The sequence below is a fragment of the Trachinotus anak genome, unplaced genomic scaffold, assembly GCF_046630095.1.
Source record: "Trachinotus anak isolate AG129_WGS33_773 ecotype Australia unplaced genomic scaffold, CSIRO_AGI_Tana_v1 ptg000001l, whole genome shotgun sequence".
In the NCBI taxonomy this organism is placed as follows: domain Eukaryota; kingdom Metazoa; phylum Chordata; class Actinopteri; order Carangiformes; family Carangidae; genus Trachinotus; species Trachinotus anak.
In genome coordinates this window covers 9,688,401-9,701,086 of record NW_027273852.1, presented here as the reverse complement: position 1 = coordinate 9,701,086, position 12,686 = coordinate 9,688,401, and the positions used below count along the sequence as shown (strand labels likewise).

General features: G+C 39.2%; 1 protein-coding gene across 3 annotated transcripts in view; it reads left to right on the top strand.

The window, feature by feature from the left end:
* Nucleotides 1-12,686, top strand: part of pde11a (phosphodiesterase 11a) — a 41,226-nt gene that overhangs the window by 22,431 nt on the left and 6,109 nt on the right. For 2 of the 3 annotated variants that reach the window (XM_071474906.1, XM_071474907.1), the window contains exons 11-18: nt 1,327-1,473; nt 1,616-1,723; nt 3,974-4,083; nt 7,403-7,493; nt 10,641-10,741; nt 10,967-11,044; nt 11,156-11,219; nt 11,595-11,669. In XM_071474906.1, the coding sequence (XP_071331007.1) occupies nt 1,327-1,473; nt 1,616-1,723; nt 3,974-4,083; nt 7,403-7,493; nt 10,641-10,741; nt 10,967-11,044; nt 11,156-11,219; nt 11,595-11,669 (774 nt within the window). Of the gene's footprint in view, nt 1-1,326; nt 1,474-1,615; nt 1,724-3,973; nt 4,084-7,402; nt 7,494-10,640; nt 10,742-10,966; nt 11,045-11,155; nt 11,220-11,594; nt 11,670-11,772; nt 11,949-12,686 lie in introns of those variants that run through there. The other variant, XM_071474909.1, reaches the window with a different exon arrangement.

The following is a 12,686-nucleotide window of genomic DNA, read 5'->3' as shown; positions in this document are numbered from 1 at the left end:
TTGAGACATATTAGAGAAAATAAATGCATTAAAGGTGCATTATGATTCTATTAAACCTCTCCACTTCACAAAAGCATGAAACAAGGCAACAGCAGTGACTTAAATTTCTTTGATGCCTAAAATGTAGCTGTGGTGTACACTAAGGTAAAAGCTTGGAAATTTACACCACAGTGTTTGTTTTGTTCATGGGTGCTTTAATTAAGATATACTTTTCTAATTAAATAAAAATATCTCATTCATTTTACTGGGAAAGAAAAAAAATCTGTGGCAACAGAGAGGAATTATTGGCAGCCCGTCATCTAGACTCTATTCACTAGTTCCTCCACAGAACCACAATAACATGGACGCATAAATATGGGCTGAGAATTCCCCAATGAAAATAAACTAATTGTGGTATTTGAAATGGATTACTCCAATCAATAGACAATCTTTCTCAATGCATTATTTATAAAGATGAAAAATGAAAATATCTACATTTTTAATTGGCATGACATTTTTGAAATATAGATATGACCTACTTTCCTGCACTTTCATGTGTGGGATTTTCCCCTGTGGCCATTACCGTGAAGTAGGAACCCTGCTTTCCAGTGTGCTTGTGTGATCTTTCAGCCCCCTCATCCAGCATCGTGCTCTGCTTCCTGCCTTTCCCCCCCTTTCTTTCGTAACTGCTCTACATATAGAGCCATAGCTGTGGCAAACAAACCTGGCTGACATTTAGTAACCCGGGGCGGTGAAATAAGAGAGAGGAGAATACCTGCCGACCTGACAGGCAAACATTTGTGAGGGAAACACTGGGCTCTGGTCAGACAGCAGAGGAAGACGGACAGCATCGTGCTGAAACTGTAACAGTTTTAAAGAGAGCTTGGACTCATTGGAAGGAGGTGCAGGTTACACTGCATGAAATGGTCACATTACAAATGCTGGCTAGAGCCAGAAAGGACATATCTGCTCATTGTGCTCATTAGCCCACACTGAAGACAGAAGACTTGGATGCTTCAGTATGAATATGGTTAATTGGAATCACGCATGTGTTATGTGTTTTTGTTTGTTTAATAATGAAAAAAAAAAAGCTGTTGATGATCACTGCTGTACAGCTAGGTTTGTCAATGAGCTCTGAAAGTAAATAACAGTGAAATTTGCCCTCATTAATCTTAACCCTCTCTGAATGAGTCCTCAGAGTCTTAATTAGCATGTCTCCATATTTCCATGTATCATCTGAAAATGGCACAGCATCCTCTGACCTCTCCATCCTCCTTCTGCTCTCTGAACTCATATTCTCAATTTCTCTTTCCTCCTCGGTGTTTCTATCCAACCGTGACGAAACAGGCTGCTAACATTCCCTTGGTTTGTGAGCTGGGCATCGATAAGCTGTCCTTTGATGATTTCTCTCTGGATGTTGACGCCATGATAACGGCCGCTTTGAGAATGTTTATGGAGTTGGGAATGGTGCAGAAATTCAAGATCGACTATGAGGTAAAACCACTGATATTCTCTGTCTAATTTTTTTTTGAATACTAAACTGACTTTGCCCAGAACACTGTTCGCTTGGTATCCTCACGATGACTGCTGACCCATGTGCTCATCCACTCTCTCTCTTTTCTGTCTTCCCCTCCAGACACTGTGCAGATGGCTGCTGACTGTCAGAAAAAACTACAGAATGGTCCTCTACCACAACTGGAGACATGCCTTCAACGTCTGCCAGTGCATGTTTGCCATGCTAACGGTACGGATCATGCTAACTAGATCATTAGATCAATGTGAGTCAGAGACACTTAAGTCATGGAAGTGACAATTTGTAGCAAAGGTTCATACACTTACATTTGCTTATGGAAGCTGAGAAAGGCCATACTATGCAAATATTTTTTTATCTCATTATTTCACGATAACAAAGCTAGTTATCCCCAGATAACGACATATTATCAGGAGAAAACACATTTTTGTTATCCTGAGATAAGATATTACCAGGAGAAAATTATTTTTTGTTTTCTGGAGATATTATCCTCTTGTCTTGAGATAACAGAGTTTGTTATGTTGAGATAATGGAATAATTATCCCGAGATCTCAAGAAAACAAAAAATAATTTTCTCCTGATAATATCTCATTATCTCAAGATATCGAGCATTGTTATCTCGAGATAACAGGATAAAATATATTTGCAAGTATGGCCTTTCTCAGCTTCCGTATTTGCTCTTTGTTGGAGCTTTCGAAGAGTTTGAGCCACAAGGAGGATTCTTCTCGCCTTAATGAATAAATCCTGCTTGGTGTTAAATTAGCATTACCAAAAGCCTGCCACACAAGGAGGAGGTCAGCAACGGTGGAAAGTGACAAGCACATCTACTCATGTCCTTAAGTATGATTTAGAGGTACTTGTACTTGAGTGTTTTTCGTTATGCTACTTTATATTTCTACTCAACAAAAATTCAAGTGGAATATTGTACTTTTACTCCACTACATTTATTGGACCTGACAGCTATAGCTACTGGTTACCCTCTAGATTAAGATACATAAAAAAACCCACTGAATAAGCCTTTAAAATACAATGCAGTGGCTCCCAACCCTTTCAAAAAAACAGTCTCTACTACTTGTCTACTTGTTTCCTCTCTAAACATCTCAGATTGTTTCATTTGAATTACTGTTTGGGACTCAGAGAGGTAAAACTATCTCATGTTTTGCATATAGTTTATAAAAGTCTGAAAATAATACAAATCCGTAAATTAGAACTTTGTTTGAACTTGTTTGTCAACAGGACTACAAAAAAGCCCTGAACTGATTTGTACCAACTGATTGAGGGATGGGGTAGGGGGCCAGAGAAAAACCTATTACATTTTGGGGCAGATCTAGTTAAAGGGGCAGATTCAGGAATTTTTATTTTCACTGTCCTAAACTCTACAAGAGGGCATTTTTTCAACACTTTTGTCTGTTTCTCAGGAAATCTTGATGTAAAGCATAAGGCATGTTTATGGTGTTGAGATATATGACTTTGTACAGTTTAGTGCAGATCCAGATAATAATCAGATAATAATCTGGTAATAATGTGGATCTGACAGATATGTAAAAAATTGTTTGGCCTTGGCGGAGATATGCACTTTCGCCATTGTAGTTGGTTCTTTTTTTTTTTTTTTTTTTTTTAAATAAATGAGTTTCAATCTTGTTCTATCACTGGTGATTGTGGTGGAGGCAGCTGGGACTTTTTCAGGAAGTATCAGGTTATGATGTAGGCTACCACTTCAGTGCTCATTGATGCTCTGTTAGATAGTTGTTAGAGAGTTCATGATGCCATGATGCATTCCAGTGCTCAGATCACAGAGAGTTAAATGACGACTTATTGCATTACTATCTATACAAACAGATTATTCTGTGCAGAGCCAAACCAGAGATGTTTGTTTAAATAGAGACCCCAAGGGAGTTACTTCATGCAGTTCCAGTAGGTCTTTACTTTATCAGGTCCTTGGGGCAAAACACTCACACACACACACACACACACGCACACACACACACACACACACACACACACACACAAGCTCTTATACAAACAGCACAGTGTAGTTCATTTAATCAAGCACGGCGTTAGTGCATGGCGTCCCATCTGAATTGATTATTGGCAGAGGGAAATGAAATAATAGTGTGTAAGCTATTCTGGGCCCCTCCACTCTCCTGCCGTGTGTTTTAATGAGAGGGCCGTGCTATCTTTGCCGCTATCCCCACAATGACCTATAGTGACTCATTCAGGACATGGCCTCCAGAACCCATTCATCCAAGCCATAAATCTCCCTGTGTGATTGCATTACTGCAGTCCCACTGGCATTATAGGGAGTAGCTGTTTTTTAGGATGATGCTGCTGTTGGAGTATTTTCCATTTTTATTCAGCATACTCCTCACAGCCTCATGGAATCAGAGAAAAAGAGATGTAACTGTGGAAGTGCATAGTGTGTGTTTTGTTTGTTTTCTCATCGGCCTCTTCTCCTCCAATCAGACGGCAGGCTTCCAGGAGACTCTGACAGAGGTGGAGATCTTAGCTCTTATTGTAGGTTGTGTGTGCCATGACTTGGACCACAGGGGCACCAACAACGCTTTTCAGGCCAAGTAAGTGTATCACCCCAGCACTCTCTATCATGCTTAAGTTACATCTTTTGAATGAACTTCATAATGCTCTACTCATAACTTCAGAATCTGTCAGCCGTACATTTATTCACATCAACTATGCTATATTCTATATAACTGAGCCTAGACAACAAAAGTTTACTGTCTGCTTTTTGGAGTATATAAACAATATTTGCCCGTTCAGTTGAAATGAAACAAAACCTGTTTAAAATAACAAATAATAACTTTCAAAATATTGGTGCCATGGTTACCTGCCAGATGCTCAAAACTTTTAGCCAGATTTCAGCCACATTTAAGATACACGTGTTACATTATGGTCATTTTCAACTATGTATTTTAACCGGATGAGGATTTTAGTCATTGGAGTTATCAGAGAAAAAGGCCAGGTAAGTGTTTGGCACCTCAGCTACCAGTCACTCTGAGACATCCCGTGTCTGCCAAAGAGCGTTGGCGAATCACTGATTTTTAAAGTGAAACAGCTTTTTTCAGTGTTTCTACTGGTTATAATATCCTGGTAAAAACCTCCTGAACAACTGAAGCTGACGGCAATGGTGGTGAAGACAACAACTCCCATGATCCCACTCTATTTCATGATGTTACCCCAGTGCCATCTTTTGTTATTGTTTTGATTGGGAAACGTCTAGAGGCAGAAGTTACATACTGTGTGTTTAATTACCTGGAAAAAAAATGGAAAAACTGAACTAACTTTTTATGACTACCTTAATCTCTCAGTTAACCATTTTCTTTCATTTAACGTTACCTTTAATTTGATTGCTTAATGAATCATTTTCATCTAACTTTATAAGGACCTAACTTGTTTTAATCCTTTACTTTTCACTGGGTCTACATAAGAGTTCCCGTTTTCTTTCTGTCTCTCTCCCTGACATAAACACGCTCCCTCCTACGCACTGTTTATAGCGTGTTTTCCCACCCGCAGCTGTCTGCAGTAGCAGCCCAGATCAGCAAGAGTCAAGTGGCAAGTTGTATAAGGCTTATATAAGGGTCTGCTTAACGAAGAGACTGTAAACACTGCTGACTCTGAGCACATTTAGATCAGCAGGTAAAATTGTTTCCAACAAGTCCTCCTACCTCGACGGCCATATTCAACCCTCTGATACGACCCATAGGAGTGTCTCCTGAAATAGCGTGCCTATGGCAGCAAGCGTAGCAGACCTTGGTTGTCATGGTTACATTAATAAACATGCGACTGTATTGAAAGTGCTGTTCCTACCTTCGTCGCCATGGCTACTATAATAACAGTCATGACTTGGTTAGGTTTAGGAAAACATTGTGATTTGGGTCAAAATAAATACTTCCTCAACATTAGGCAATCTTTGTTGTCGTGGTAACAATAATAACAACGTGGTTAACTTTGTCGAACGGTCATGGATAATATAAAAAAACACAAACTGCTACTTCCACATGGGAACACTGCTCTCCTATATCATAGTCCTGTGTCCTCCATCGCTGTATTTACCACGTCACCGCGCTTTTCCCTTCGCTCTTGTCATACTTCAACCACTAGATGTCACCTAGAAACAAAATGTAACTATGGGTTATAACAACCTGTCACACAAACAGCCTTTCGGCTTGTCTCTAAAATTGCTATAAAATTGTTAGTTAAAAAGTTAGTGTTTTCTGCCCTCGCTGGGGTTATTATCGTAAACTGAATAGTCATGAGCTCAATTCAAAATTTGAACGAGAAACATTTTTGTATTTTCGTCTGCGGGCTTGAATGAGTTTTTGTTGAATCTAAGTACATCATGAGATGACATTGTACTCTCCAGTTCACTGATTTGTTTGCCCCCCACGAGCATCCATTTAGCTCGTGAAATGTTGGCGGTGCCAGTCTCATCCCTTTGGCTGTCAAAAATAGTTGTTCGTTATGTTGAGCTAAATGGTCTGAATTTTAGATGACTGTTGACTCGCTTAGTTAAAAATTAGTTTTAGGTGACAAAAGACAAAGGAGGTAATAAAAGCTCTTGTAGTCAATAAGGCAGATTTTCACAATGAACACATCCTCTTTGGAACAGAATTTGAGAGCCTTTAGTTTATTGTCTATGGAGATGTATTTCGTCTTTATCAGAGAGTGTACTGTGGCTGTAATTGAGGATGTATTGGGAAAATAAACATTTTTTTGTTTGGTTCTGTACTCCAGCATATTAGACTTTAAGTAGAAATTTCAATGACTATGAGGTTAAAGTGCAGACTCATAACATTGACATTATAGGAATAATATCCTTTTTTGTACATATCCCCCAGGTCAGGGTACAAGAAAATAATTGGACAAGTTAACATAATCTTAAAAAATCATATTTATTGTTTGGGGTCATATTATTTGTGATCAGTAACACAATGTTTGTTCCTTGCTAATGTTGTGTCAGACCTGTACTGCAGCCGTCTTCACTTCTACATGGTTTCAGGTGTTGTTTGCCTTTTTCTGGTCTTCAGCAAGTACAAAAACATGTTAAGCTGGACTGAGGTCAGCTGACTGAGTTGGACAACCAAGATCATTTCACTGTTTTGCCCATAAAAGAGAGATATCTGTATGTTTAGGATTCATGGTGCAAAAATTATATGTATTTATGAAGAGGACAAGGAGTCCTACAGTGCTCACCCAACATGTGATGTGAACACACTCCAAAGCTAAAAGTCAGCTCTTTTATCTAATAGTCATTGTTTTATTTCAAATACATGATGTTGGAGTATGGAGCCAATGCAATCAAAAACATATTACTGCCCTAATGCTGCCTGATGTCACTGTAATACTAAAACTGGAACAGAAAGTAGATAAAAACTGAACTTAAAATGAACATTTGAAAAAAAAATCAGCACACAAGGTTAGGACTACATATTAATTTTAACTGCTTGTTTACTGTGGAAATGAGAAATAAACTTTAAACTAATTAAACTTTAACTTTAACCAAATTAAAAACTGAAAGCAGTGCTAAAATATTACAAAAACTAATGGAAGATCCCAAACTTTAAAACCCTGGCCCACATGCCTCACCATCAGCAAACCAGCCTCAGTTCTCCTGAGTACTTTTTCTCCACGCTGAATGATGATCGTAGTCAATGTTGAACAGTTGAATTTCAGCTGCAGTTTAGGTTATGACTCTCCAGCTTCTTTTCTTATTGAGCCATAAGTTGGCGACAGCGTGCAGAGTGAATTGGTGAGGGAATTACAACAGACTCAACAGCAGACTTTGTTTCTCAGTATGTGCTGAATGCTGATTATGTTATCCCTCTTCTTCATCCCTGTGTGTGTGTGTGTGTGTGTGTGTGTGTGTGTGTGTGTCAGGACGGGCTCAGCCCTTGCTCTGCTTTATGGGACCTCTGCTACACTGGAGCACCACCACTTCAACCATGCTGTTATGATCCTGCAGAGCGAGGTGCACCATGTTCCAATATCTGCTGCAATGCAGTTACCATGAAGCTTCTGCTTATGCCAACACGTGCATGTTGTATTTGTGCAATACATTTCACATTATGATTTCAAACAGGAAGTTGTTTACTCTGTTGTCTTGTACTTAAATTAGTTTTATGACAGAGCTTCCTTTTTTATAATGATGGCAGTAAGTCAGTTAAAATGGAAAAAAAACAGCAGTGAAACAAATTTTGTGAACGATGGCTCAGTTCCTTCAGGTGTCCCACTATGTCATGACAATGAACCAGCATGCTCAATCCCAGGATCTTGGAATTAGCTCATCTAAATGAAATGCAGTCATTTTTACTAACCCCTGTGCTTTTCCTGCTGTGACAAGTCAACATGTTCGAGTAACATCCGTTACTCTGCTGGTGGAGCAAGATTAAAGTTGTGTACTTAGAGAAATAGTTTAACATTTTGAAATACACTTGCCAAGTGTATTGCTCTCTTGCCAAGGGTTAGTTGAGTGAATTGATACCACTCTGATTTCAGATGGTTAGCTTAGCTTAGCTTAGCACAAAGACTGGGAACAGGGGAAACAGCTAGCCTTGCTCTGTCCAAAAGTAAAAAAAAAAATTAAATAAAAAAAAAATACACCAACCATGAACTATAAAGATAAATAACTAAAATTTATCGAATCTTGTTTATTTCATCCATACAGAATCCGAAAAGTAAGACTGACAAGTTCTGGTTTTCCTGAATGTTACGTGCTGCACTATTTTTTTGTCCGGGTGCAACAACTTCCACGATGCATCGTCAGCGTGAGGTTTGCAGACTCCAGGACAGCGATAGGTTGGCTGTTTCCTCCTGTTTCCAGTCTTATGCTGCTGATGGTACACTCATCTTTAGCTTTCAGAACGAAAGCAAACAATTTCAATAGCATATAACATAACCCGAAATGCTGAATTATAATGTAGCCTGTGCCTCTGTTGTAACATTACAAAACCCTTGACTTGGTAAAATGGATACAGTTACTTACCTGTCAAGTCATGTGTGCCACTGCTGTCCAGTATCAAAGTTAGAGATTACTCTTTGGTACTGAATGTTTTTCTTTACTTTCTAACCATGTTAATTAATCAAAAATGTTGAAGAGAGTTTAGACCCACTGAGCCTGAAGGTAACCATGTGGTGCCTCAATGTGTGCTGTATGTGAGCGAGTAGACAAATAGCTCATGCCGCCCTCAAATCAATGTAATTACAGAGGCGATAGATTTGGTGGTAATTGGTTGAGAGAGACATTTTACCAGGTGACTGGGTTTGTGTGAAGTTGTAATTAAAGACATTTTGAGGGAGCAGCTGAGACGAGGCTTAGCGGGGTAGGTTCCAGTGGCTTCATTATCACGGTGCTGACAACACAGTAAGCTGACAAATGTTTGCTCGGAATATCGTAATGGTTTCTGTTGATACTGGGGTTGGACTACCGCTGTCCTATTAGCATATAAATGAATAGTGTAGCTAATTCAAGTAGAAGAGAACGCTCACGATTCAATCCGCCAGCCCGCGCAAACCATTAATTAAAACGTAAACTTTTAAACGTCACTCACTCCCTTTGTATCTCTCAGTTTCCTCTCGTCATTCTCACTTCCTATTTTCCCTCGCCTCCCTCCTTCATCTGTTCCAGTTGTGACAGAATGAGAGAAGTCTTGTGTGCCTCTGCTGTTACGTTGTTCAATATTTCATGGGAGCACATGAGCTGATGGAGGGAATCGTGTTGAGACAGTCTTACAGTTTTCAAGATGCTTTTTAATTGTTGCGGGTCATTATCATCCTCTCACTCTCTTCCTTTTCTGTTATCTCCTCTTCATCTTCCATTTTCTCCACGGACAGACTCTCCGTCCTCTGCAGGAAGGTGTCTAAGTGGCGAATGAATGTATAATACATGATGGGGAGAGGCCTGTTTAATGATAGAGAGCCTCAAGTGCGAGATGCTGCTTACTTATTAAGAGCTGCTGGCTTCCACAGATCCATTCAGATTTATAATTGCACGTTTTTCTTTTTTTAGGCTCTTAGTTTAATTGTGCAAACAGGCCTTTGCCATGAAAGCCGTTTTGATATGTCACAGTACGAAACACGAGGTAACCCCGCTGTTCACTCTTTCAGTCAGTAATTTACACTATAGTAGCCTAAGCAGTAAAATGGGATTTTAGGCACTTGTGAATCATTGTCATTTTGCATCATCGTTTGCAGCTGTAGTGTTGCACAACTGTAATTTTCACATTTAATTAGTATGACATGTTGCATTGTGGGATTATTAGCAGAAAGTAGTGCACATGCCATAGACACGACTTTTGTCTTTCCATTGCGGGAATCCTTGAGGACACGATTTACCCCATTAAATTCATATAAAATGGTGGACAGCAAATATAAAGCACCATCCTATTCAGTGATGGTGGCCTGTCTTGATTAATTTGGCCACATAACTGATTAATGGGCAAAATTTAATCTAATTTTTAATTTTCACTTCATAAAATAATTTACTGATAATCTGACTGATTTGCCATCACTTTCTTTCTGCAGTTATATGAATTTTATTCATTGGACTGTTTAAATCACTGAAAAGAACAAGGCTGCACCTTACACTGTTACTGCATATATAGAAACCCGTTTAAAAACAGTCACCAAAGAAAATTGTTTCCTTTATCTCTGTGATACATCCGTTGTTGACACGGTTATTTCAACATCCAAAGACATTGTACACTATAATTTAACTCAGTGGACTGACTTCCTAAAACATTCACCTGTTAGTTAACAAGTAGCGAGCAAACCTGTGTGATAACTGGATTGTTCAAGGCTGATAATTGAGAGTAAAAAGTAAAATCAAATAATTGATTGCATACATTTAGCAATGATTGCTGAAGTTTGCTTTTCATAGTGGTGGCAGATTGATGACAAAATATAATATAAGACAATCAAGCTGTTATTGAATTATTAATTATGAAGAAAATACAGCTATGTAACAGGTAATGACCCTTTGTTAAAGACATGTTACCCATGCTAAATGTAATCAGTAATTAATCTAGGGACTGTAATACGTAGCTTCAGGTTCTTTGTAAGAAAAGTGACATATATTTAGAAATTCTTCATCCTGTTATGTCTGTATTTGTCTCCACAGGGTCACAATATCTTCTCCAACCTCTCGTCCACAGAGTACAGTGACCTCATGCAGCTGTTGAAACAGTCCATCCTGGCCACAGACCTCACACTTTACTTTGAGTATGTTCTGCCAAACACACTCTGCTTATTAAACTTTTAGCTCTCCTGTTAGTGAGACATCCACAGAGTCCGGCTTGACTGTTTTACACTGAAGCACACTAACTGCTACTCTGCCTCTTGACAAAGTTTACTGTAGGTTTGTAGGCTTCTTTTAGGTAATACCGCCCCCTTGTGGATTTTATGTAACTTACACCTGCATATTCAGATGCTCCCTTTCCCCCTTAGGAACAGAAACACCTTCTTTGAGCTGGTCAGCAAAGGAGAGTACAACTGGAACGTAAAGGCTCATAGAGACATGTGCAGGTAAAGCCCCGCACACAGCAATAACAGCTTTGTCTCCTCAGGAGTTTTTTGTGCGAAGTCTGTTACAAGTAAGAGGTAATGAATAAAACTGTTGGTCTGATCTCCTCTCAGATCCATGATGATGACAGCATGTGACCTTGGTGCTGTCACTAAACCTTGGGAAATATCACGCAAGGTGAGAAATGTAGGGTAAACTCTCTCTTTATAAATACAATAAGAAAAAAGCCTGCATCTGTTCTGGCTTCTAAGCCATCTAAAGCTGAAATGATTAGCTGACTGACAGAAAACTATTATTATTATTATTATTATTATTATTAATTGATTATCAATAAACCCTCAAAATTGTGGATATTTGCTGCTTTTCATTGACTTGTGGTTAAAGACAGAATATTTGTGGTTGGATTAATCAAACTATTGGGTATCACCGGCTTTTTCCACAATTTCCAGACCAAACTGTTAATTGATTCATTGAGCACATAACTGGCAGATTAAATGATGATGAAAATAAGAGTCAGATGTTGTCCCACACGATTGGTTTGTGTCTTTTCAGGTGGCAGAGTTGGTGACCAGCGAGTTCTTTGAGCAGGGCGACAGAGAGAGATCAGAGCTGAAGCTCACACCCTCCGTGAGTACCGCTGAACCATCTCGGGTTTAGTGCTTTTTGCAGTTTTATTTCACCTCCGTGACCTCCATGAGCTGATGATGCTGAAGATATGTTTTCTCTGCAGTTCCAAACGTACTGACTGCGTAGGAAACACGAGACCTCGTGTCTTGTAGTGTGAGAAAAGTGTACTGTCAGCTTGACCGCTCCACTGCCTCGCCGCTGTGCCAAGAGCAAAACTGTGGACCGTGTAACAATCATTCTTAAAAAAAAAATGAAAAAAATAAAATAAAATCCTGCTGCAAAGGATTCAAAGCAAATACTGACCTTTCTATTCATTCAGCTGTAAACACAGATACACAGGAGGTTTTTTGGTGTAGTGGAGCTCTGCTAGCTTTGACTTGCAGATAGCAGAGGTGATAAATTGTCTTTATTTTTCTCATATGGATGTAAAAATAGCATAATAATAATAATAATAATGATAATAATAAGCAGGGACAGACTGTGGTCCTAATAAAGATGTTTGTTCATGTTGTGTTCATACTGTGCTCAGCGCCACAGCACCTCAATATTAGAGGACTGTCTGTTTGAGTGAGGAGCTTTGAAGGCTGAACTGTGTCGCAAGTTCTTAAAGGGGATAAAAAAAAAATATTTAAAAAAACAGCTTTCTGTTTGCAATTAATGGCTGTTGACTAATCGAGTCAGGCCACATTGCTTCCCCTCTGAAATAACTAATGCAGTAGCCTCTGGTCTGCCGCTTGTGTCAAACCTTTACCGCTCCGTGTGTGGGTGTTGGAAATTAAATATTAACTTCTAAGTCGTAGCCCAGTAACTATCTCTGAAGCACAGCCTCGGTAGAGCCTCTCAAGTTCAGGCTGCAGAAGAATAGAAAAGAGAGTGTACATGAAATAAACTCATTTGTTGTGAGAGCTAAGGGAGAATTTGTTTTAACTAAAGCAGTAAGAGCGGCACTTTATGGACTGTAAAACCGAACTAGGCTTACAGTAAGCAGGGTCGTGTTTCTCCTTTGTTTCTCCAGTG